The sequence below is a fragment of the Panthera tigris genome, chromosome D2, assembly GCF_018350195.1.
Source record: "Panthera tigris isolate Pti1 chromosome D2, P.tigris_Pti1_mat1.1, whole genome shotgun sequence".
In the NCBI taxonomy this organism is placed as follows: domain Eukaryota; kingdom Metazoa; phylum Chordata; class Mammalia; order Carnivora; family Felidae; genus Panthera; species Panthera tigris.
The window spans coordinates 14447469-14474307 of NC_056670.1; the positions used below are offsets into that span (position 1 = coordinate 14447469).

At 48.9% G+C, this 26839-nt stretch overlaps 1 protein-coding gene across 1 annotated transcript in view; it reads right to left on the reverse strand.

The window, feature by feature from the left end:
• SLC35F3 (solute carrier family 35 member F3) overlaps window positions 1-22493 on the reverse strand; it is a 406084-nt gene extending 383591 nt beyond the window's left edge. Inside the window, exons 1-2 of the mRNA XM_042960391.1 lie at window positions 22423-22493; window positions 21828-22057 (exon numbers count right to left, since the gene is read on the reverse strand). Coding sequence (XP_042816325.1) covers window positions 21828-22057; window positions 22423-22475 — 283 coding nt within the window. The 5' untranslated portion in view covers window positions 22476-22493. The remainder of the gene's footprint in view (window positions 1-21827; window positions 22058-22422) is intronic.
• Between the last annotated feature and the right edge of the window lie 4346 nt (window positions 22494-26839).

Below are 26839 nucleotides of genomic sequence, written 5' to 3' on the forward strand. Positions count from 1 at the left end.
CTATCCCTGGCTGTCCCCAGCCCATCCCACCTTCTGCACGCCCGCTCACCGGGCCTCAGTCGTCACCTGTTTCTTCCTGCCTCGATCACAGCACTTGGCCTCCCGGCCAGACACGGGGTTCAGTCCAGCCTCCATCCTGTTGCAGAGATTTTCCAAAATGAAAGATCCCTTCCCTTCTCTAAACACTTCCAAAGCTCTCTGCCTCCATGATGGAATCTCAAACTTGCTTTTCCAAGGCATCACGTGACTCCAGCGGGGCACTTGGGTGGGAATATAAAATAACTGATGTCTTCCAGTTCATAGAAAGAGCCTTCACTTTGAGAATACTGGGCAAGCATACACAGAGAGCTGATCAGACCCGCTGGGATGATATTTACCGCTAATGTGACAGGAGCACAGACCTACAGACAGACGGCCTTAATTTTCTACTTATATATATATATTTTAATCAGAGAGGCATATCACATCTTGAATTTTAAACAGAATGGGCGTCCCAAACCATCTTCATCCATTGGTTTGCATCAGCTACTTTCTGCATCCCAGTAAAAGCTTTGCTCAAAGGCACCACCTTCTAAAACTCCCCCAGCTCCTTTTCTAAGGCTGGGTCCCCACACAAGTGGCATTCAAATTCATGTAAGGCTCTTTCCTGCCGCTCACTATATTAAAGTGGGATTTTTTTAGGTTTCCCCTTTCTGCAAAACTTGGGAGGGGGGTTAGCGTCTTGTTTCGATGTAGGGAAGGTATCTGGGGCCAAATGCTGTAAACCACTGGATTTGTGGGGGGAGGTGGTTCGAGCAGGGGTAGAGACTGCTAACTGCTAAGTGGCAGGGTCTGCAAGAAGACAGCGGCACTGGATGGGGCTCAAGAGGAAAAGCACCAAACGCTCACTCACCTCCTCCTCTCTTGTTCTGAGACGTGGGTTTTTCATAATGACAGGCATGGACCACGAGACATTCGGCAAAGATACTATGATACAGACGGGACTATAAAAACCTAACCAGTAAAAAAGTTTACACCTTTGACCTGAGATAGAATGTCACTTTGCTTCCCTTTTACATACAATTATCTAAGGATCAAAAATGGTTCCGGAAACAGGTGTCTCTGTCTTTACTACGCTAACCTGGGGCCCGGGGACTAGTAATACTTAAGACCTTGCCTCTTGGTAAGTTGGTACTATTTGCCCACACCAAAAACAAATACGTAATTAATATTAACTTAAAAGTTAAAACCAAGTACTGTTTTGCCTTAGTATGTGGAAAGATTCAAGAGAATGTTATTCTACCCAAACAGCAAGAAAGAGCTGGATGATCTAAACACTTAAAATATTTATTGAGCCCCTTCAGAGAGCAGAGGTCACAGGGCAGACGTGTAAACGGAATTCCGAAGAGTGACGAGTGCCTGGGAGTTGAGATGAAGCACACCATCTGTTTCACCTTTAGCAGAGCATGGAAGAAAGAGGAGGTTTCCATAGCAGTGGGCAAGAAGAAATCAGTCACATTTTTAATGAATTGTTAAAGGCAAAGTGCACCCTAGTGTATCAATTTGCAAGAGCTAAGAGTCTCCGACGCAAAGGGAGTTTGCACCCAGTCCCAAGCTCTTTTCCCTGAGTCCTCCCCCACTAGCTCACTAGAAGGATCCAGGGCATGGCCAGAGACGTCAAGAGCTGTTCAGGGAGGCACAGACTTGTGGCAGGTGATGGGGCTGCTGGGAGACAGGCATGGTGCCCTGTCCACTTCCCCAAACCTGCTCTCTTACTAAGCAAAAGCCTTCAGCCACTGCGCAGCAAACTCTCATACTCCAGGGCCAAGGGAAAAGATCTACTGCTTCTGGGGTAGGAGTAGGAGCAAAGACAGCTCACTCTGCGGGTGAAACAGAAAATCCTCTTGCCCCCCGGGATACAGGTAAAGGTCCGTTGCTGCTGAGGGAGGGTTAAAGTGGAAGACCCAAGAAAACCCAAACTCAGCTAGACGGACTCAACCTCCCACATTAATGGCCTGGTACAAAACGATGTGTGCCCATGGGCACCAATAATACGTACCAGTCTATTCTGTCCATGTAACATCCAGTGGCCAATCAAATATGATGGGACACACAATAAAGCAAGTCAAGAAACCCACCCATTGTCAAGAAATGAAACCATCAAGAGAATCATATACAAAGACTACCGGACATTGGTTCTCTAAGGACAGGAACTTTAGGGGCGTCTGGGTGACCCAGTTAAGTGTCCGACTCTTGATATCATGATCTCATGGTTATAAGATGGAGCCCAGTGTCGGGCTCCGCACAGAACTTGGGGCCTACTTGGGATTCCCTCTCTCCCTCTCTCTCTGCCCCTCCCCTGCTTGTGCACATGCACACACTCTCTCTCAAAACAAAATTTTTTTTTAATTTTTTTTTATCAAAACAAAATTAAAAAAAAAAACCCTCAAGGACAGGTACTTTAAAATAACTATGATGAAATGTTAAGGATCTAGTGCACCAGGCGGACAATCATACACAAACAGATATGAGCACTGCAGCACAGAGATCTGTCTGGAAGACAGTTCTTTCAAAGGGGCATTACAATTATAAAGTAAACCCAGTTTTTCTAAGAACTTTTCTAAAAACCCAGTTTTTCTAAGAAGCACGATGTGATCCCATTTTTGACATGATGCCCACATTAGAATGCATGAAAGATACCTTGATCATTGCAACAAAATACCTGTGCAGACACAGTTTCCTTATCAAGGACAGGACACAGCTAGATTTTCATTGAACAGCTTTTGCCTCTTTAGGAAGCTATATGAGTGAAAGCCTATGGCTTTTTTTTTTTATTGTTTTAAAATTAAGTACACAGAGCTCCTATATGGGTGTCAAAAATAAACAGCCTACATGCCCATCATATTGTATTTCGTGATCTGGATACAGGAAACATGAATATATCCATTTGTCAAAGTCCATCAAATTGCACGCTTACGACTTATATTCATTCCTCATTGTGGATATTTTACTTCAAGGAGAATGTATTTTTAAAATAGCTCATTAAAATATTTGTAGTAAAAATTTATTTTTTTCTTGTCTAATGCTACTTTTCTCTTAAGGCAAATTAAATGCATCTGAGCTACACAATCCAACAGTACAACCCATTTAGCTGCATAGTTATTCTCAGGGAAATGATTTGGATTAGGCAAGGCGGTTTGTGAAGACCTTTTGTAGGAGTAAGGAACTCAAGCAGATAGAAAAGATCTACTAGTGAATGTAACGGAAACACGAGCCTCAAAAAGGTCTTGGAAAATGGGGAATAGGAAGCCCCATTCCCTGGGGAATTCGTTTGTCTCTGAAACCTCACTTAGGGAAGCTCACATGGGCAGAGACCACTTTTTTTTTTTTTAATGTTTACTTATTTTTGAGACAGAGACAGAGCATGAGCAGGGGAGGGGCGGAGAGAGAGGGAGACACAGAATCTGAAGCAGGCTCCAGGCTCCGAGCTGTCAGCACAGAGCCCGATGCGGGGCTCAAACTCACAGGGTGTGGGATCATGACCTGAGCTGAAGTCGGACACTTAACCGACTGAGCCACCCAGGCGCCCCTGATGGCCTCTCTTTTTTTAATGTGTATTTTTGAGAGAGAGAGAGAGAGAGAGAGAGAGAGAGAGAGAGAGAGAGAGACAGAGAGAGAGAGAGACAGAGAGAGAGAGAGAGAGAACACGCAAGCGCGGAGGGGCAGAGAGAGAGGGGGACACAGAATCCGAAGCAGGCTCCAGGCTCCGAGCTGTTAGCACAGAACCCGATGCGGGGCTCGAACCCACGAACCGCGAGATCATGACCTGGGCCGAAGTCAGACGCTTAACCGACTGACCCACCCAGGTGCCCCTGGGCAGAGGCCACTTTTAATGTGAAAGATAACGCATGCATCCGTTTTATCACCTGGACATATCTGAACTCACTTGGATGAAGAGCCGACGCCGTGCACCAACCTTCTTGGCAGCACTCCAAGGACACAGACACCTGACACAATCGCGCTCCAGCGGGACACAGCGTGTCACGCCCAACCCCAGGCCCTTTGTTCCGGAAAGCAGCGAATCGTATCAAAGCCAGAGATGATCTCTACGTGCTTCGGAAATGCAGTCGGACCCCACCCTGCCCAGGACTCGGGACACCATTTGGTCCAGTCTGGCCCCTGCTTTCTGCAGGTCCTCACTCTTCAGTCCCGCTTCCAGCCCCCAACGTGGTGTCTCCAGTGCTAGAATCTGCAGACCTAGGGGCTCACAGCCCCTAGGTGCAGAAAACAAATCCTTCGTTCTACCCCCATTATATTAAAAGTATGGTTCTGGAGCCCCTGGGTGGCTCAGTCGGTAAGCGTCCGCCTTCAGCTCACGTCATGATCTCACGTTTGTGAGTTCGAGCCTTGCGTCGGGCTCTGTGCTGACAGCTCGGAGCCTGGAGCCTGCTTCGGATTCTGTGTCTCCCTCTCTCTCTGCTCCTCCCCCGCTCGCACTCTGTCTCTCTCTCAAAAATACATAAACCTTAAAAAAATTTTTTTTAAAGTATGGTTCTAAGGACTAAATTTACTTTGTTTTCTAATTTAAATTTACAAGCTGGTGGACTGCAAGTTTTCAAATGAACATCCACTTTGCACCTGCAATTATCTGAACTGAAGGTCACGGAGAGGATGGTGTTCAAAATCAAAGCCAGCAGTAAGTTGGCTGGACTATCTGGAATCAGTAAAAGCATGGGAATTTAAGCAAGGAGAGACCCTCCAACCTTATAGTTTGGACTCCTGTTTTCATAAAAACTCACAATTAACGGAGACAAAACTTCTAAGTGAGCCAACTATGCTTTACCTTTCTTCTACCTCCTGTTATCTTCTGGGAGAAAAGTGGGAAGTAGGAAAATAATGGTACAGAGAGAGGGTAACACACAAAGCCCCGGTTATTTTCACCATGGCCTTAGTGTCCTTGTCATTACAGAGCCAAAACCTGTGGTCTTCTCTGAGCATATACTTGTTCAGAAATCCCAGCGCCCTAAAGCAGGATGTACATAGATGAGTTGAATCTGCAGCATTCCTACAGACAGGGGAAACGCGATGTGCGTCTATTTACTAACATCAAACTGTGCAAAACAAACGGGCTATGTTTAAAAGTGACCCTGCGGGGCGCCTGGGTGGCTCAGTCGGTTAGGCGGCCGACTTCGGCTCAGGTCGTGATCTCGCGGTCCGTGAGTTCGAGCCCCGCGTTGGGCTCTATGCTGACAGCTCAGAGCCTGGAGCCTGTTTCAGATTCTGTGCCTCCCTCTCTCTGACCCTCCCCTGTTCATGCTCTGTCTCTCCCTGTCTCAAAAATAAATAAAACGTTAAAAAAAAAAAAATTTAAAAGTGACCCTGCTGTTCAGGACTTCAATGGAACAACAATGACAAGGACAACAAAAGAACCACAGCCACAGGTCCTACGGGGGTCACCATCCTCCATAAACAGCCTGATTCGCCCAGTGACCCATATCTCTATAGGGAGGAATCCCCATCCCCAACAACCACCTTTTACAAAAAGATTTTTCAGGTGAGGTATACACAATACGGCAAAGCACCCGACGACTTTTTACGTACACACGCCCCCTTTTGCATACACACAACCTGCCGTCCAGACTGCCATCCCGAACATTATCACCATACCAGAAAGACGGCTCCCTCATAGCCCCTTCCCAGCCCCCACACCCTACATGTAACCACTCTTCTGGCTTCTAGCACCACAGACTAGTTGTGCCAATCTGTGACCTTTAGATGGATGGAATCACAGAGTACGTCGGAGGGCATTCTCTCTTGCAAAGCTCACAGACTTCAGCAGGACCCTGAGAACCACGCACAAGCACTGCGGTACTGTGAATGGACGGTTCGCCAGTCCCCATGCCAGCCCTCTAACATCTGGAGTTTGCTGGGGGCGGGGGGTGGGGGGGGGTGGGGAAGCTTTAAAACCTCTTTATGCTGAGAAAGAAAACCAAAAGTCCAACCGTGGCTAGCTTTGCCCGAAGATAGCAAAGTTACGACCTGCTGTGACAACAGACAGGAATGGCCGAGTCCCTCCCCACGTGACACTTGAGAAGATGCTCCCGGGGACAGCTCTGTGCGTCGGAACCTGCGTGAGATAAAGCTCTCCACGTCTGGGGGTGTGAGGCACTCCCCTTGTCAACCGTTCTCAAAGGGGCAACTCCCAAAAGCCGGTCCCGTCAACAGCCTTTCAAACTTTCCCCACTTCAGTTCTTACCCTCCCTTCCAAGAACAGCTGCAGGCCAGAGTTAGTCTACGGAAACCACGTCCACAGAGCTCCTCACCACAAAGACCCACTGAGCTCTCAGGCGGCTGCAACGATGGCACAATTTCTTTTTCAAGGAACGTATTCAGCCCCATAACCATCTTATGGCAACAACAGAACCAGGGTCGAGTCTCCAGGGTGCTCCCTCTGCTCTCTCAAAGATGTAACCTGAAGACAGGTGCTCCTGGGGCTTAAAAGCAGTCCTTAGATTCTCTAAGGATTTCACTGGAAATCCAGATTGCCGTTTCTCTTCTTTTCAGGGTTTAGAAATGCAAACACTAAGTTGGCCGTGTTTTAGCGTTCAACAGAATTAATCAGGGAAGATTTAGTCAGGATATTTTTGGTCAGTGGAGTCAAAGATATAAGGGGAAAAGAGTGGCGGAGTTTCAAAAAAGAAACTCGTTAATCCGTGCGTTTCCCTCTCCAGTGACTCAGAAGCAGAGAATCAAGTTGCAGGCTCTGCCGACTACATACGGCAGAGGTGGTTCGACCGGGCTAATTTTCTAGGTAGGACACAAGTTCGGCTAGCCTCCTAATTTTTCTTTTTACCTCTAAACACTCATTCGCAGAGCAGATGAGTTCCTCAGATGTCGCAGGTAAATCTTAGACTCGTTAAAATGTCACGTTGCTAGGGATTCAGGAGGTAATCTAGCCAAATGCCTTCACTGCACACAAGAGGTGAGGGATGGCCAGGCCGGGTGAGGGACCTGGTCAATAATAACCCAGTTAGGAAATGGCCGAGCCAAGACCAAAATTCAGGTACAGGCTTCTGCCTGATTCGGTTTCTCTACCCTTGTTGTTCGATCGATTTATCGGCCTATTCTCCACCACCTTTGGTACATGAGGACGAAGGCAAGGTGCTGGTGAGGCTGGTTCGCATCTAGGGGTTCAATCAGGGAAGGATTTGCTTTTCCATCGGCGTGACTGCTGAGAGCATTCAGTTCCTGGTGGCTGTTGGACTGAGAGCTTCAGTCTTTTGCTGGCTGTTGGCCAGGTACCTCCCTCGACTATAAAAAGCCACCCACAGCTCTTTGCCACATGGGCCTCCCAACATGACCACCGTTTCACTGAGGTGGACGAGGGACAGAGCAGATCTCGAGTGAGTGTTCTGTCTACTGCAGCCCTGAACCTCCACTCCTGGGCGTATCGCTCACAGACGTGAGCGCTAATATTCATCTGGGGTAACTACAAAACATTCGCAGCTGCTTTACAAAGTAGCTGTCGTCTCTCCTCCTTTGGGAGGAGGAGATTCTCCCGATTCTCCTCACACGATTCTCGCGAGAACAGTCTGAAATTCAAACCCCGCTCCTGCCTTCCTGCTGCTCGATACCCCTTTCTCTGACCTTGCATATACTTTATTCTGAAACCAATCAATCATTTCCACTCCCAGCGTGGTAAATACTTCCTCTTTCACACAGTGTAGCGTCTGTGTTTTGTTTTGTTTTTTTTTTAACATTTATTTATGTTTGAGAGACAGAGCACGAGCAGGGAAGGAGTAGAGAGAGAGGGAGACGCAGAGTCAGAAGCAGGCTCCAGGCTCTGAGCTGTCAGCACAGAGCCCAACGTGGGGCTCGAACCCACAGACCGAGAGATCATGACCAAAGCCAAAGTTGGCTGCTTAACCGACTGAGCCCCCCCTGGTGCCCCAATATCTTTCCCTCTTTCAACAAATGAACCCTCACAACTCCTCAGACTGCCTCCGATACTCATGTACTCACCTTGAGGCAAAAGTCGTATTATCCCTGTGTGGTCTGTTCATTATTCTGTGCCTTCATTTCTCTATCCACAAACAGCGATAATAATGCCCTCCTAGGGGCCCCCTGAGGGGGAACTCTGCCAGGAATAGCAAATGGCAACTCTTCATCGTCTATAGCGTGCCTGCTGAGTGATGGAAACCAGGCAACTCTCTTTCTCTCTTGCCACCACAGTGCCCTTCTCCAGGTAGTAGTTGATAGAGAAATTTGGGGGGGACCATCTCTCAAAAAAAATGGCCTTCCCTCTATGGCCTCACCCTAATCCCTGGGAGCCAAGAGGAAAGACAGAGTTGGTCAGGAGAGATGTACAATACAACAGGAGATGAGATGCCGGGGTTCTGGAGACGCGGCACTGGAACACAGTCTATACTGCAGGCCAACTGATCCATCGAAAACAGCCTGTTTCGCAGACTCTGATGCAAATTCAAGCACATTTTTATTTCACAGGGTACAAAGTTAAAAGCAGTTAGAGACATGGGCTAGAAATCTAAGTCTCTGAAAAAAACAGGTGTCCTTCAACAAAAGAACCCTGGAACCTGAGACATGTCCCACATGGTGAAGAGCATGTCTTTTTTTTTTTTTTTTTTAAATTAAACACCACTTAAGGTCTGACCGACATACGTAAGGCTGTACATATTTAACGTATACAACCTGAGGAGTGTGGAGATGGGTACATACCCACAAAACCATCACCACATTCCTGTCCGGGCGATGAGCAGGTCTGAGGGACGGGGACGTGGCCAGAGGTGGTGAAGGGAAACCAAGGCAAACGCAGCCTCAGTGCCTCACTCCATTCGGGCTGCCATAACAGACTCCCACGACTGAGTGGCCTAGAAACAACACAAATGTTATTTCTCACTGTCTAGAGGCCGGGAGTCTGAGAGCAGGTGCCAGGGTGGCTGGGCTCTGGTGAGAGCCCTTTTCTGCGTTGGAATCTGCCAACCTCTCGTGTCCTCACATGGTATAGAGAGAGCCAGCTGACTCTCTGCTCTCTTCTTAAAAAGGCACTAATCCCATTCGTGAGGCCCCCCCGCTTCGTGAACTCACCACCTTCCAGCAGCCCCACCTCTCCCTACACGATCACACTGGGGGGCTAGGATTTCCACCTGCGAACCGGGTGGGGGACACGAACGCTTAGACCACAACGCTTAGGCTGGGTCCCACCTGGAAGGTGGCACTGAATATGCTGAGTGTGGCCGGAAGCCAGCTCTATGCTGCCTTGAAGTGAAGAAACTCCAACCTCCCTGAGACAACCTGTCAAATTTCACACGCTCCTCCCTACTTCGTGGCCAAATTCTGAGGCGATAACTCTAAACCAACTCACTTAGGCCTGACCTATGCTATGCCATTGGCTGGAACGATGGCATTTTTTATTTTGAAAATGTCTGCATTGATCGGAAGGTTGAGAAGACAGTCCAATGAATACACGTGGATCTATTATTCCGATTCACCAAGTATTAAAATTTTTGCCCCATTTTGTTCACCTGTCATCACACCTGCCTGTCCATCCTTGTTTTTGTTGAACTACGTGAAAGTAGTTTACAGACTAAAAGTACATTACAGACATAATGACACTTTATGCCTAAATACTTTGTTATCTCTTAAGATTCAGGACATTTTCCTATATAACCACATGAATATTGTTAAGCCCAAGAAAAATAACAGTATTCCACAAAATAATTTAATAAACAGAAGACCTTCAAATTTCCCTGACTGCCTCTAAAATCTTTTATAATTATGCGTAACATATAACAAGAAATATACACCAAACCAAAAAACAGATTCTTAACTACACAGAACTGATGGTCACCAGAGGGCAAGGGATGGGGAGGGGAGAAATGGGGAAATGGGTAAACGGGTTAAGAGTACCCTTAATTGTGATGGGCACTGAGTAACATACAGAACTGTGGATCACTATATTGTCCATCAAAAACTCACACTGTATGTTAACTATACTGGAATTATAAAAAATTTTTTTTAAAAAGATGACCTATATTTGGTTTTCACTGCATTTCTGGCACAGAGCTCCTAAGACCCTTGGAATTTCCTACGTGATAAGAGCAACAAAGGTGAAATCAGTCTCTTCTGTGATTCATTCCTAAGTAGCCCTTTTCAGCTGAGTTTATAGTTATGAGGTGACTTCTGGAACTTCTGAGGATGGGGGCTGGTTGCCAGGGGAACCCACCCTGTGAAAAGAGGGTTGGATCTTTCAGGGGCACCTGGGTGGCTCAGTCAGTTGAGTGCCTGACTCCTGATTTTGGCTCAGGCCATAATCTCATAGTTTGTGAGCTCGAGCCCCACACCGTGCTCTGCATGGACAGTGTGGGGCTTACTTGAGATTCTCTCTCTCCTTCTGTCTTCGGCCCTCCCTTGCTCACACTCACGTGCTCTCTTTCTCTCTCTTTCAAAATAAACAAATAAACTTTAAAAAAAAAGAGAGAGAGAGGGTTGGAACTTTCAGTCCCACTCCCTGACCTCCAGGGAAGGGAAAGGGGATGGAGGGTGAATCAAGCACCAATGGCCAATGATTTAATCAACTCTGCCTATGTCATGGGGCCTCCATACAAACCCAAGAGGAGGGAGCTGGAGCTTGGAGAGCCTCCAGGCGGGCAGACGCAGAGACGTGCTGGGAGGGTGGTGCTCCCAGAGAGGGCACGGAAGCTCCACGCCCCTTCCCACAATACCTTGCCCTGTGCATCTTTCCCTCAGGGCTGTTAAGTTACATCCTCCTATGACACACTGATAATCTAATAAGCCAACTATTTTCCTGAGTTCTGTGAGCCACTCTAGCAAATGACTCAAACCCAAGGAGGGAGCTGTGGGAACCTCCCAATTCCAGCCAGTAGATCAGAAGCACCAGTAATAAGGGGATTCATCGGAGATGGAGGCGGTCTCGTAGAACTGAGTCCTTAGCCTGTGGGGCCTGACACTGCCTCCACGTACATAATAACATCAGCATCGAGTTAAACTGCAAGACACCCAGCTGGTGATGCAGGAGTGTTTGGCGTGGAAAAAAATCACATAGTTGGTGACCAGAAATGTCAAAAGTAAAGTACTCTCCCTAGAGTCGTGTGTATAGCACAAAGGAAAATGGTTCTGTGATTTTTCTTTAGACTATGTTTCTCCCAAAGCAATCCAGACACCTCTAGATAGAAAGTAAGGCGGTCCCAGTGTAGTGTGCTGGCCTTGAGACAAGAGATCACCAGAGCATCACCATTATCTTGTCACCTCCCAGCTTCCTATTAGATATGAGGTGGCCAAGATCCTCAGTCGCCTAAGTCACATCCCTCACCTACAGGAGCCACGTCAACCTAAAAGCAGTAGAGAAATCTAGAACCCTAGGCACCGATCCGAATAACTCTAGGCCACGTGCTGACCATCAGGGATCATCAGTTCCCAGGACACATGGCCTTCGGCTGGTGCTCAGACCCCACGTGCTCAGCATAAAGAAAAGGTGGGGATCGAGCAACAAGGCAAGCGAGAGAGGCAGAAGTGAGCGCACAATGTCCTCCAACAACATGTGTCCTACATTTTAGCTCAACCACCTCCCCGAGTCTTAGATTCATCCACACAAGAGGAAGTGGCTCCAGGACCCAGAACGCAAGAAACTGCTGTCCAGACTCGAGATCCTAACTTACGTTCTCGACATTATAGAAAGTAACGGTCGCGGTCATCGGGACGTGTTGATTTTCTATTAATGAACAAAAGCAGAGCCGGCCTTCAGAAACAGCACTCCCTTCACAGCTATATGAACTGGACGGCGTCGGGACTCTTCAGCTAAACAGCCAGGAGAAGAAGCCGGAGAAGCAGATTTCCATGGACGTGGGAATTTTCTCCTTTAGGCACCGGAAAGAAGTGTTCTTTCAGACAGAATGCACAGCAGCTCGGGAACGCAATCCCAGCTCTTCTGAATTCCAGGCCACTGTATTCCTTCTAGGCCCCTAGTCAGAGGAAGAAGAATGGCCCAGGTCTCAGGCCAGCTTCCTTTAGCACCGGAAAGAACCAGAATGTCCGAAGCATAAAACATTAGGGGGGAAATGTGCCGGCTTTGTGGCCTAATCTCAATAACCCAGTCAAAAATCCTTGTTGTTGCAGGATTTCAAGAAAGAGGGGAAAAAATGTTTAATGGCTGGGACACATTAAATACATGAATTAGAACTCTGATTACGGCCGCAGAGCTCACAATTCCAAAGGAACAGAAAAAGAAGTTCGCTGTGGCTCAGGACCTTCCCGTTGCTGATTACGGTGCCCTATGATAAAATATACAGTATCATGTACGCAGTACAGATCTTAGCGTAAGGCTGCTCAATGTTGATCCCACATACCCCAAGGTATTTCGCTAGCGAAACACCAGAGAAACATGTAGCGCATCTGTGAGATGGCCCCAACACAAGGAATGTGTGGGACTTTACGAATTGTCTTATCTCTCCACTACGTAATTTTCTAGAAAATAGTAACTACACCGTGTATGTACGTTTACCTTAGAAGTGAATACATACATCTGCTGCCCTTTGGAAGCAGTGAACTGTTTGATGTCTGGATGGATGGATGGATGGATGGATGGATGGATGGATGGATGATGAATGGCTGGGTGGATGGATAAATACACATTCATGGTTGGTTCTATTGTTTGATCTGTTTCCAAATCATTCACAAATAGACCCTTTCATAAAGCAGTGTTTGATATTCTATGCAGTGATTTTTCTGAAGGCCCTGCCTGGCCATGGGCTTCTCGAGAGAGAGTATGATGGCGGTGGGGTCTAGTTGGAAAGGGATCCTTCCTCCACCTCCAGCCACCACACTGAAAAGTCCTCAATGACTTTTAGAATTTTTAGAACAAATTCTAACTATGTAACTTTATTCACATGTAACTTTGAGAGCATGCCCACTGCATAAAATCAGATAAATATACAAAAGATTTTTGCATGTTATGTATTTAATCAAACAAAATGCTGACTTAAAAGAGTTTGGATGGATTGGGGCACCTGGGTGGCTCAGTCGGTTGAGCGTCCGACTTCGGCTCAGGTCATGCTCTCACAGTTCGAGGGTTTGAGCCCCGTGTTGGACTCTGGACTGACAGCTCAGAGCTTGGAGCCTGCTTTGGATTCTGTGTCTCCCTCTCTCTCTCTGCCCCTCTCCATTCATGCTCTGTCTCTCTCTGCCTCTCAAAAATAAAGAAACGTAATAAAAAAAATTTTTTTAAAAAAGAGTTTGGATGAAGCCTTGAGTTCTGCTACTCTGGATTACAGCATGTAAATGGTCTTAAAACTATTTTATTCTTTTCTGAAAACAAAATGCACAGGGGTGGAGACTTCCGAGTCCTGCCTAGGGTAACGCACAGCGGCATACGCACTTCTCCATGCCAAGTGTTCCTTAAACTCCCACATGCACGTGGCACGAGAACACTCCAGAAAACCCAAGTGTTTCACACCAGAATCATAATTATATTCATTTTTTTAAGAAGAGGGCATCTTCATATATGTTCATTGAGTATGAACAGACTCGATTTACGAAAAGAAAAATAAGGAAGCCAAGTCCACGTTCATCAAGAAGCATCTTGCTTCTGACCCTTTCAGATAAAACTGTGAGGACGTGCCCAAATTTTGATTACGCAATGTTGTTAGAAAGTAGATGGTGAAAAGGGATGAAAGTAATTTCCTGATGGACTCTTATCTAGGCAAGTAAGGTAGATGACACACAGCAGACTGACAAGGAGAAAATACGAATGTCACAGAAAACATCTGTCAAAAGTTGAAAAGTGCTCTGAGAAATTCACTGAATCTCTCGGTCCCAGGAACCCATGATACATACACTCTGCCCTTCCATACTGCAAATCACCTGGGAGGGGCAACCCATTCCCTGTGATTTCGAATGCTGTCATAAGTGAAGGCTACCTCAAGTTGCGTAAGGGAAAAGCGTGTGCCCGTGTCCTGGGCAATTGTTCAAGGTCTCGTCACCATCATGAACTGAAAGAATTTACCAGATTCCGAATTGTGCAAGTTCCCTTCTAGGCTCTGCAATAAGATAAGGAAACACAACTGGCCTATTACTCTATTGATCGACGCACACTCACTGCTGAACTAAAAGACATCACGTAAGAAAAAAAAAAACAAACAAACTAAACCAAATCCGCTTCACCCTTACCACAGGGTAAGTAAATACCTAATCCAGCTGGGGTTACTGAGTGCCTGCCTCTTTCTGAGTCTTTCCAGTGACGAAGGCTCCATAATCTTTTTGATCTCAGCAGTCAGAACATGATTTCTTATTTCCAATGGGAAATTCTTTGGTATGTATACCCTTGTTTTGCCCTACGTGAGCCTGAGCAAAAGTCACTGAGAAATATTATTCAGATGGGGGTCTGCAGCTGTGCAGAACAAAACCAGAAAAAAACAGCTTCTGTTCACTCACCAGGAAGGGGCTGTGGCGTTGCCACAGTGGCATCTCCTGGAGCTCAGAGGACGAGCTGCATGGCGACCTTGACCTAGCAGGGAAAGAGGACCCAGCCCCGGGTCCCTCTGGGCTCCTTTGCACACCTGCCTGATTCTTCTGTGCAGACCGGATTTCTCTGGCTCTTGGGCCACACAGAAGCCAGAAGAGCTCCTCCACAGCATTCCCCCCACATGAAAGACCACCCCAAACTAGGTCACGAGCTCCTGATTTTAACGTCGAATTCCGGGAGGGAGATACTAAGTATGTGTCGAGAGTCCATGCCAGTCTAACCTGTGGTGCCCAGGAGACAGCTGATGCCAAGTCTGGCTTAAGAGCCTACCTAGAGGGTGTGATGCTGGGCAGGTAGGGGTGTCATGGCGAGCTGGGAAGACATTCCCCATGGTGTCAGCTCCCATCGTTCTCACCAAGCCATGTCACGGGCCTGTTTTACCTCTCCCTCCCCCAATACTTTATTCTTGCTAGTGGCAAGAATTTTCAAACCCCACTGACCCATTTCTCTTCTCCCCTGGGCTCTGTTCATTTTTTCCGTATCATTTTGAACACGGGCTTGTCGAAACCATGCTAAGCGCTCTGATAGGGCACCGGCTAACGTAGCTGTAGGAGTGGGATTGCCTGTCAGTGTTTTTAGCCGGGTCAAGGTGAAGACCCAGGAGGCGAGCACTGGGAGGCTCAGTTCTTGACGTAGGAAGGCATTCAGAAGTGCTCTGTGCGGGGTAACTCTGGAAGACGCCACAGACACGTAGACGCGTAGCAGCCACGTGTGCATACGTGTGACCTTTCATTAATACGTTTAACAAATGTTTACCGCAATAGGTGCCAGAGATGCTCTGCGATCGGGGGATAGAGTCACCCCTGTTCTGTGTGCAGCGAGCCATGCTGAGGACAGGGGACGCGGCCCGGAGCCCCGCCCTCACAGAGCTCCCCGTCTGTAAGTTTCAGCCCCGCACCTGAACCTGCCATGACAACACACGAGAAGTGACAGCACCGTGCGGCCCCCTGGCAAGGACACCTCACCCGATCTAGATGGTCAGGGAGGCTCCCTGGAAGAAGTGGGTGGCACTCAGCCGGGGACCTGGCTGGGGAAGGTGACAGGCGTCAGGGCCCCTCCTGATGACACACACCGGACTGAAGAAGCATAAGGGACCAGAGTCAGTTTCTGCTCGCAGACCGACTTCATCCGTTGCGTTTCCTAGCGGCTACGCTCCAGGCAGGCTGAGTCACCTTCTAGAAACAGCGTGTGCGCGTTTCTGTACGTATACGTGCCTCTGCATGGAAGGCACACCTCCCCTCCATCCACCTCCTGCGGCTCATTCCCCCTCCAGCTTCTGAACTGCACCCACCCCTGCGGGGAAGGGCTCTCTGCGCACCCCCGAGCCAGTCTTCACGGTACGTCGGCCTGGCCTCGGGCTTCCCTCTCCCTCGACTCTGGGAGATCTGGGGGCGAGGACTGTGTCACTCACCCCTAGATCCTGGCACACACCAAGTGCTCAGAAAGTCTGCAGGATGAATCCACAAAAATAAAGGATTGTGTACAGGTGCCAGGCAAAGGGCCGGAAGCCACATATGCATTCCTGCACCTACCCCTCGGGACAACCCTCGGGGAGGAGTGACAGTCTCCCCCATTTTAGAGGCAAGAAAACAGAGGCTCACGGAGGTGACTGACAGTGCTTGCTCCTACAGAGGGATGAAGCTTCCGGGGATCCATTTCGTCTGCGTCTCCTGCCAACGTGAGACCCTGAGGCTGCCCCCACCCTCACTCAGGGGCTACGCCACGAACGAGCAGCCTTAGCAACACCCAGTAAAACGCTGAACAGAGCACAATGGCTCAACCACATGTGTATTAATTTTTTAAGGCAACTGACCTCAATTTTTCCAGCTGCTCAGGGAAAGGACAAATGTTTAGTTACCCCTGGTGTTTTAGATTCGGCACCTTGTAAACAGAACCAGGATCCACTTCGGAAGAATAGGGAGAGATCTCCTTGCCCAGATCTCTTTTAAAACCCGGAGGACTCTGCTCCCTTGGAGGGGAGACTTCACAACCAGACGCAAAAGGGGCATAACCCCCATCCCTGATCTGAGCCTACTGGGGCAGGGGGGGGGGGGGCGCTTGTGCTTCCCTAGGAGACCACAGTTCCGTATCGTGATTCTTCCGAATCTCAGGAAACCATTTACCAAACTGCAAACATGTATTCACATTCAGGAATAAGACGGGCTGTCTGAGACATCAGGCAATGTGATTTACGCTCTCTGCTCACTCCAGCCCGCCCCTGCCACCTGCAACTTTTTTTTTTTCCCCTTCAAAATCTTTTCACTCTAGGATTTCATGCGCCCAGCTCCATTCTAGAATAAACGTTTACAACCAAATTATAAATCTCTTACAAGTGGGTCATTTTTGAATTGCTGACCTGACCTTTCCTATTTCGGGAGGCCCGAACAGAAGGTGCTCCCCATGAATTCAATTATACTATGAGCCGCCGTTCCAGTTATCACTGGCAACGACGTCAACGACCTGGACGCACAGTCCAGGCGGAAATGGCGCAGAGAGTAGAAAAGATGGCCTTTCTCCGCCCACCACTCCCCCTCCCTTCACACGAACCCTCTCTGACATTTTTAACCTGGAGGATCCCATAACACGAGACTGCCTTCTTACCAGGAGTTATTCAGGGCCCTCTTTCTCAGCGTGACCTATAAAACCTGCACCCACAGTTCTCCTCAGTCATCCTCGGGCTCCAGGCGGAACCTCAACTCGCCAACTGCAGGCCGGAGTGGGCTGGACACGGGAGGGTCACCTGGGACTAGCCCACCGTCTGCCCTACAAACGACCGAAAACGAAACCCATCGGCATTGTTTCCAAAACCACCTCATTTTTATCTGAACATCCCAGCACCGTGTGATAGTAACGAATCTACTCAAGAGACGGCTGTGCCTCATTTTAAGCAATAAACGTGGCCATCCCCGCCCCCAGCCCTGCACCCAAAAGCTACTCCTAAAAAGTTTCTTTACTAGGAAAATGTTCAAGAGGTCACTGTTTGAAACCACCCATTAAGGGGGCGCCTGGGTGGCTCCGTCGGTGAAGCGTCCAACTTCAGCTCTGGTCATGATCTCACGTTCCGAGAGTTCGAGCCCCGCGTCGGGCTCTGTGCTGACAGCTCGGAGCCTGGAGTCCGCTTCGGATTCTCTGTCTCCTTCTCTCTCTGCCCCTCCCCCACTTGTGCTCTGTCTCTCTCTCACACACACAAATAAATATTTTAAAAAATTAATAATTAAAAAAAGAAACCACCCATCAGCAAAACCTAAAGTACAACATCCTTGTGCACTGTAAACAGTGCACCCATCTCCTAACAGCAGGTGTCTGTCGCCCGGTGCTCCCTGACAAAGGTCCGTCTGGGCACATCTGTGCAGTGAGCCTCCTTTCTCGTCACTAATCTCTGTGCTCTGGAATTTCACAAACGCTCCCAAGAAGTTTGCTAAATGAGTAAATGTAAATAAGGAGTAAACGAAAGTAAGCATTGAGGATGCTCCTTCATCCAGGATCCCCAAAGGTTGTTACTTCAATCATCTCTGTGCCAAAATGCCACCGGTCCCCACTGCCTCAGACGCCTAGGCCTGACTACCACTCTGCTGATGGCTTCTTCCCGATTTTTGTCCCCTGCCCCGCCAAAGTGGTGTCTACACCAGAGAGATGAGAAAGCAAGGGGGCAACCCAGGACGTTCCACTTGGTCATTTCTCTCCTGCTGTGATACAAGGTGGGAGGGGAAAAGAAGTCATTGAAAGCAATTATGCTCCTTGTGCTGAATTCGAAAGCACTTTCTAGAAGGTATCAATTTATGGTGAATGGGACAGAATCACGTCAGCTGAGAAAGCAACAGGCTCTTTCAGAAGGATAGAAGTTTTTTCTATCCTAAGAGGTGGTCCAGGAGGAAGGAAGACAGGAGGTCAGGAATTCAGAGGGCAGGCCTTTCAGGGTCAGCAGTAGGGCTCCCTTGGAGGACACACTTCTCATTACATCATAAGGGCTTCCTATCCAAAGGCACACGCCCAGGGGACCTCTGGCATTGTCTGGAAACACTTCTGGCTGTCACGGTGCAGGGGATGGCGGGGGAGTGCCAGAGGCCAAGGATGCTGCTAGGCACCCCACGATGGACAGGACAGCCCCCCACAATAAAGAATTACTCGGTACAAAACGTTGATGGTGCTGAGGTTGAGGAACCCTGGGCTACACCAAAGCCTGCCATCAGCAAGTCCGGTCTAGTCTATGGTTTGGAAAGCCAAGGACGCAGTTAGGGTGGCAGCACAGGGCAGGAGTGAGGCAATTCCAAACAGACAGGAAGGCAGCATAAAGAATTCGAGGCCCTGAATCACTACAGAGATACATTCGAAGGTTCTCTCCTGGAGGTCAGCATCTCAGGCCGCATTCATTCACTCACTCACTCACTCACTCACCAAACTTTTACTGAGCAACTTCTGTGAACCACCCGCTCTCTGGGCTCTGGAGACACTCTCAGCCAGGAACCCGAGGAATCGCCACAAACACTGCCCAGCGGTTTGGTTCAGAAACATGGAATGTGGAATGTGCTCGGACGACTTTAGCCACTGACAAGAGGCGCGTGACCCATCCTGGCTGCTGGTTTCTTATTTAATTCTCAGCTGACTGTTCCACACACACCATCCCTCTCAGACCCAGGGGCCTTGGGGAGTTTCTAAAAACAATTCCTTATAAAAAGTCCCTCGTCTGCCATGAAACGTGTTCATCTCACTGACTGGACAGAAAGTATGAGAAGCACCTAGGTGGCTCAGCTGGTTAAGCGACCGAATTCAGCTCAGGTCATGGTCTTACGGTCCGTGAGTTCGAGCCCCGCGTCGGGCTCTGTGCTGACAGCTCGGAGCCCGGAGCCTGCTTCAGATTCTGTGTCTCCCTCTCTCTCTGCCCCTTCCCTGCTCGCATTCTCTCTCAAAAATATATAAACGTTAAAATAAATTTTTTTTTATAAAGAAAATACCGAGCAAGGGTCGTTTCTACACTATTTACAATCACCTCACTTAGCCACCCAAAACAAAGAGTAAAAGTGGAGAAGGTAGGAACGAATACCTGGTCATGCCAATCATGTCTGCTGCTACAAAGCTGGCCGGCTAACTCGTTAGTCCCTCTCAAACAGTCAGAAACTCTCAGCGCAGCTCCTTCCAGAAACTCTCAGCGCAGACACAGATGAGCCACCTTGAAAGATGGCAGACAGGTAGCACCGCAATGCCAAGGTGCCCAGGATAAGGCTCACCGCAGCCCACAGCTTGTTCCGCACACCGTGAGAATAACATGTATTTTGTGATCATGTCTCCCAGTGTGCTGAGAGTGATGATTAACCAAGAAACTGAAGAAATGATCCCAACCTACAGATAAGCCTCTTCATTTTTTCTTTCTGCTCAGGATAGAAATAACGCACAGCCCAAGGGCTCCCCTAAAACATCTCTGACTATATTAATAAAACATGAGCTTCTCTAAATTTAAACTTAAAATCTAATTAATTCGTCAAAATGTCGGTTGTCACCTAAAGCCTTTTAGGAGAAAGGGACTACCCTGGAATAAAGAGGAAGCTCCACGGCAATAAAAAGAGTTGAGTGAGCCGAGTGTAGTCACTCACGGTGATCGCTGTAGCCTTGTTTGTTAATATTACGCCTTCCACAAAGCCTCACGGAGAGGGGATTTAAGAATCCGTTCGTTCTCCATACGGCCTGTCCCCTGTCTTAATTATAAAGTGTGTCCGTACGAGACACAGTCATCACTGCTGTGGCTCCCTGTCTGCCCCCGAAGTCAGGAACCCCGGTGAAAACGTCTACAAAGCACATGGGGCCAGTCACAAATAAAATGACAACGATAAGTCTGTGGACGACTTTAGGGGCTAGATGACCCCACGAAGGTTGTTAAATCGCACCACCGTCTTTCTTTATCAAGAAAGCAGAGAACAGAAGACACAGGAAGTTCCTGATGGGAATTTAGCAAGCAGAAAGAGGAGCTGAGCCTCCTAGTTCTATCATGGTTTCCAACGGGTTTGCAATCTTGTAGCACTGTTTCATCCTATGCCCAGGATTCTCCTGCTGAAAAGAGAACTTGGTCCCTTGTCTTCCTTCTGTGATCCAAAGACAATTTATCAGCTACAATTGTAGCGGCAGAAGCAGGAGACAGGAGGAAACACAAATAACCTTTTAAAGGTTTATGCAGTGTTAAAAGCAATCACCACGGTCCTCTACAAACAAGTAAGGGCATGAAAACAAAACATGAAAATCCTAGGTTTCTGCCTGCAAATAACTTAAAAGTAACCGGCTTATTGCTAGCATACTGCTGACGTTCGGCTTGAGAGTCAAGGGTTTTAGGAGAAAACGAGCCGTATTTTTAGAGCTGAACATGATTAATTTACAGAAGCCTGATTTTTTTTTTCCTAAGGACCAATAAAGTATGTTCCAATTTCAAGCAATGAAGGGGAAAAACATATCTCAGAATCATGAGGCTGTCAGTCTTTACTACAAACGGAATGAAGCAAACTCCTTTCTTGACTGAAGTGGTAAAGGGCAATGTTTCTGCCAGAGGACAGTGATGGGACCGCCTGATCACGGTTCTCGGAGGCATCTGGAGTGGCTTCCGGCCAACTTCTCCCTCCCAGGTGGAAGCCATGCCCACCAAATCGGCCCTGCTCGCACAGCTACTATCCATACAACCGATCCCAGCATTGCCAAAGGTATCAGCTGGGGCCCACTGGCCAAGCAAACTTTCAGCTGCTGCACCTGGCACCAACCACTGATCTCTCGGGGACCAAATGCCATCATCTAGAATGATCCAGACAGAACCCCTACACCGAGGACGGATAAAGACCTGAGGCAAAGGGAGCGCAGGGGTCTGAAATGAAGGCCCAAGAATCGTCCTCCAGCATCAGGGCCCAGGAGACAAAGGGAAGAGTGAACACCCAGGCCCATTAAGTCTGCAGTCTCCGAACCAGCTGAGCCCGGCTGGGCGCGGGTACCACTTTGGGATCCGCAGGAGAGCCACACAAGTGCAGGGCACACTGAGTTTCCAATCTGCCTCCCTAATGCGACGCCTGGAGAGCAAGGGGATGCGAAGGGAGAAGCCGTGTGGGAAGGGGAGGGGGCGTAAGAGAACGATCAGAATTTCCCAAAGGTCCCGGAGAACTCCGTCTCCAGGTCTCTCCAAAAAGTTGCAAAGCCCGGTCTGTATCTCCGGGCAGGGCGGCGCGGGGAGGGGGGGGGGGGCGGCAGGACGCGTCGCCTCGTGTGCTCCCCAGCCGCCGTGACGAGGGCAGGGGGCACGGACCGGCGGACGAGGGAGTCTTACTTTTGTAGCTCGCCGCCCAGGGCTGGTAGCCGTAGTAGCCGGTGATGCGCAGGATCCGCTCCTCGATGGACGTGAGCCCCACGGGCCCGCTGGTGAGGTCCTCCACGGAGCGCGACCATTTCAGATCCTCCTTGATAGCCTCGTCCACCACCAGGTACTTGAGCTGCCGGAGCTGGGGGCTGATGTCGGACAGTCTCCGGGGGCTGACGTCCGGTGACCTCCTCATGCCACTGCGGCCGCGCGCGGGCAGGTGTGCGAGGGAGGAGGTGGGGAGAGAAGGGGGAGGGGGATGCCGGTGAGGAGCCGATCCGAGGGCGAGCAAGGGCGCCGCAGGGGCAGGTGCCGCCGCAGGGCCGCCGCTCGTGCCCCGCCCGCCTCGCACCCCGGCAACCCCGGCAGCCTCGGCGTCGGGTCCCGTCTCCCGCGCCGGCCCCGGGCGCCCCGGGGCGGCGCAGATCGGGGCGAGCGGTGAGGGAGAGGACGCCCGAAACTTCCCGAGCAGCCCCGCCGCGCGCCGCCCCTCCCCGAGCCCCAGGCTGCAAAGGGCCGCCCGCCCCTCCCGCCCCTCCCGCCCCCAAGCCCGGGCGCTACTCACACGGCGATGCTCTTGCCCCTGGGTGCGCCGCCGGGAAACTCTCGGATCCCCATGGGCACCGGCAGCGTGGGGCCGGGCGCGCCCAGACTCGAGGCGGAGGGGCCGCGGCCCCGGGGAGGTGGGCGCGCTGCCCGCCGAGGGTCCGCGCGGCGCCCGCCGCCCCGCGCCGCCCGTGCGCGCCCGCGCCCGCCCCCGCCGTCCCCGAGCGCCTCCGCGGCGTGTGCGGCGCGACACGGGCGCGGCGGCTCACCCGGCTCCGGCCGGTCCGCGGCGCTCGCTGCAGGCGGCCGGCGGCCGCGGCGGGCCCGGGCCCCCTCCGCCTGTCGCCGTCGCCCCGGCACACGGCGGGCGCGGGAGCCGCGGACCCCGAGCGAGCGCCGGGAGCTTGCGTGCGCTCTCGAGGCACCCGGGCGGCGCGACGCGCCCGGCCCGGGAGCGGCGCGGCCAGGCGGGGGCGCTGCTGCGCCCCCTTCCCGCCCGCCGGGGTGTGCGCGGGGTTCCGGAGCCGATCCCGGCCTCCGCGCTCCGCCCGGCAGCCTCGGGCTGGGGCGCGCTCGTCCTCCCCTCTCCCTCCCCTCTCCCGTGACTTGTGGGCTCCCCCCGCTCCCCCTTCCCTGCCCCGGTTCGCGCCCGCCAACCGCTCCCGGTCTCCTTTCCCTCGTCCTGAAACAACGGGCAAACTACTTGGAAAGACGAGAGACCCGGCTCCGTCTCCACAAAGACCACGCTGGGGATGCCAAAGAAATAAATAGCATTTCCCAGGCGAGGCCGAGGCGCAGGTGAGATGACTTACGACGCTGCGGGGTTAGTTCAGGCCGGCCTGGCCCTCAGAGAGCTTGTGTTCTCCTCGGTGACGGTGACGCAATTACTAAACCCCTGCTCTCTCCACGGATTTTTCCATGTTCCTTCGTCTCTGTCCGTTTTTCTGTCGGCCGGTCATTCTCTTCCCAACACATCACTTTCCATAATGTCGGTTTTCTGTTATATATATATATATACATATAAAACATGGGTTCATCGGGGCAAAGTGAGAAAATACAGAAATGTGTAAAGAAAATTCTCATTATCCAGCCAACCAGGACTGCCTTGAGTTGGTGTATTCCCTTCCACTCTTTTTCCCCCCACGTAAAATACATTCGCACAAAATCAGAATCAGATTATATACACCACTTATTGTACCGTGTTTTATATTAAAATTATATTGTGTCTCAGCAAACTAGGAAGAGAGGGGGAACTTGCTTAAATTAATAAAGGACATCTACAAATACAGCTAACATGGTAGTTTATGGAAAGAAACTAGAAGCTTCCTCGCTAAGATCAGGAGCAAGGCAAGGATGTCTGTCTCTTCGCACTCCTTTTCGATATCTACTGCAAATCCTAGCTCATGCAATTTGATAAGAGAAGGACATTAAAACGTGTATCTATTGGGAAGGAGGAAATAAAATTGTCTTTGTTCACAGGTGACATGATCATCTATATAGAAAACTTCAAAAGTCGACCAAAAATTAAACTGAAACAAATATTGGTTATAGCAAGGTTGAATGATACAAGATTAATGTACAAAAGTCAATCAACGTCCTATATATCAACAAGGAACAAATGGAATTTGATAGTTAAAACATAATACCACCTACATTGGCACACGGAATAAAGAAGTGCTTTTTCATGAGGAAGGTTACAAAGCTCTGATGAAAGAAATCAAAGAAGGCCTAAATAAAAGATAGCCCGTGTCCATCACTGGGAATACTCAATGTTATGTCGGTTCTTTCCAACTTGATGTACAGATTCTAAGTAACCCCAATCAGTCTCTCAGCAAGTTATGTTGTGGCTGTTAGCAAAATGATTCTAAACTTTATATGGAGAGGCAAAAGACCCAGACTAGCCAACAAAATACTGGAGAAGAACAAAGTTGGAGGGCTGAGGCAAAGGGATAAGTAGAACAACATACAGAGCTCAGAAACACTCACTTTGCCAAGTGATCTTTGAGGAAAAGGCCGTGTCAATTTCATGGAGCAAGGTCAGTGTTCTCAAAGGATGCGGGGACAACTGGACATCCATATGAAAAACAATGATCATAAGCCTAAATATAAATTGGAAAATCATAAAATTCTTAGAAGACAACATCAGAGAAGATCCAGACAGCCTTGGGTTTGGTGATGACTTTTTAAATACAAAATCAAAGGCATTATCCATGAAAAAAAAATGTTAATAATTTAGAGCTCATTAAAATTAAAAACTGCTCTCCAAAAGACACTGTCGAGAGAATGAGATGACAAGTCACAGACAGGCAGAAAATATGTGCAAAATACATATCATATGAAGGGTTATTATCCAAAATAAGAACACTTAAAAGTCAACAATAAGAAAATGAACAACCTAGGGGCGCCTGGGTGGCTCAGTCTGTTGGGCGTCCAGCTTCAGCTCAGCTCATGATCTCACAGCTCATGGATTTGATCCCCGCGTCAGGCTGCTGTGCTGACAGCTCAGAGCCTGGAGCCTCCTTCAGATTCTGTGTCTCCCTCTCTCTTTCTCTCTCTGCCCCTGCCCTCCCCCCAAAAAAAAGAAAATAAAAACATTTTTTAAAAATCAAAACAAAAAAGAAAGAAAATGAACGACCCAATTTAAAAATTGGCAAAATATCTGAACAGACATGTCACCAGAGATGATACACAGATGGCCAACAAGCTTATGAAATGATGCTCAACACCCATATGTCATTGCAGAATTACAGTTTAAAACAATGAGTGAGGGGCACCTGGGTGGCTCAGTCAGTGAGCGTCTGACTCTTCCTTTTTGGCTCAGGTCATGATCCCAACGTTGTGGGATCAAGCCCTGTGTTGGGCTCTGTGCTGTGCATGGAAGCCTGCTTGGGATTCTCTCTCTCTCTCTCTCTCTCTCTCTCTACCTCTGCCCCTCTCCCTAGCTCACTCTCTCTCAAAAAAAAAAAAAAAAAAAAAAAAAAAAAACATGAGTGAGATAATACTGCATACCTACGACAGTGGACACAGTCCAAAACTCTGACACCCCCAAATGCTGACGAGTATGTGGAGCAGTAGGAACTCTCATTCACTGATGGCAGAAATGCAAAATGGCACAGCCATTTTGGAAGACGGTTTTGCAGTTTCTTATGAAACCAAATATACTCCCACCAAAAGATCCAGCAATCACACACTTTGGTGTATTTCTAAATTAGACTGAAAATATATGGCCACACAAAACCTGCACACAAATATTTACAGCATATTTATTAACAATTGCCAAAGCACGGAAACAACCAAGAAGACCCCCAGTAGGTAAACACTGTGATACATCGGTACAATGGTGGATTATTCGGTGATAAAAATTAATAAACTATCAAGTCATGAGAGGACACGGAGGAACCTTAAATGTATATTGTCAAGTGAAAGAAACTTCTCTGAAAGGTGATATTCTGTATGACTCCAACCATACGACGCTGTAGAAGAGGCAAAGCTATGGAGACACTAAAAAGATCAGTGGTTACCAGAGGTTCCTGGTGTGGAGAGTGGTAGTGGGAGGGAGAGGAGGACGAATGAATGGGTGAGCACAGGAGATTTTTTAAGTCAGTGAAACTATTCTGTGTGATACTACAATGGCGGATGCGTATCATTATACGTTTGTCAAAATCCATAGGTTGGGCGACACCAAGAGTGAACCCTAATGTCAATTATAGACTTTGGCAGAAAATGATGTGTCAGTGTTGGTTCATTGGTTGAAAGAAGCATACCATGATCATGCAGGATGTTGATGTTGGTGGGGAGGCTATATGTATACGTGGGGGTTGGAGGTAGTTGAAAACTTTCTGTACTTTCCCCTCAATTTTGTTATGAACCTAAAATGGCCCTAAAAGATAATCTACTTATTTAAAAAACTTATGCAGCTTTCCAGGGTCACAATATTCCCCTAAAATATTACTTTTAATATATATATTATTCTTATGGCTGTTATCATAAAAAACAAAGCCATTATAAATAAAAATACCAGGAAATACTTAGGTATATAAATAAAAAATTAATATCCTCCATAATTGTACATAATTTTTAACCTTTCTTTTGTGAGAGCCTTAGGAACATGTTTCCTCTCTCTCCCCCCTCTTTCTCTCCCTCCCTCCCTCTCCCCCCCCCCCCCACCGTATGTGTGTAAGTTCTCTTCTTAATCCCTTCCGAGACTGTAGGACAAGTCTTTATTTCTTACACCTGAAATAGCTCATCTTCGGCAAGACTTGGACTGCCATGAAAAACACTTCACCTGGTGTTTCTAGAGCATCCTCAGAGGACCGCCTGAAGTCAAAGCCACTCAAGATCGTTGTTTACAAATGCTGAACTCGGAGTCACTTCTCAGTGTGGGCATGGGAACCCTCCACCTCACTGACTTCCCCAGGGGGACGCCGTTGGCACGC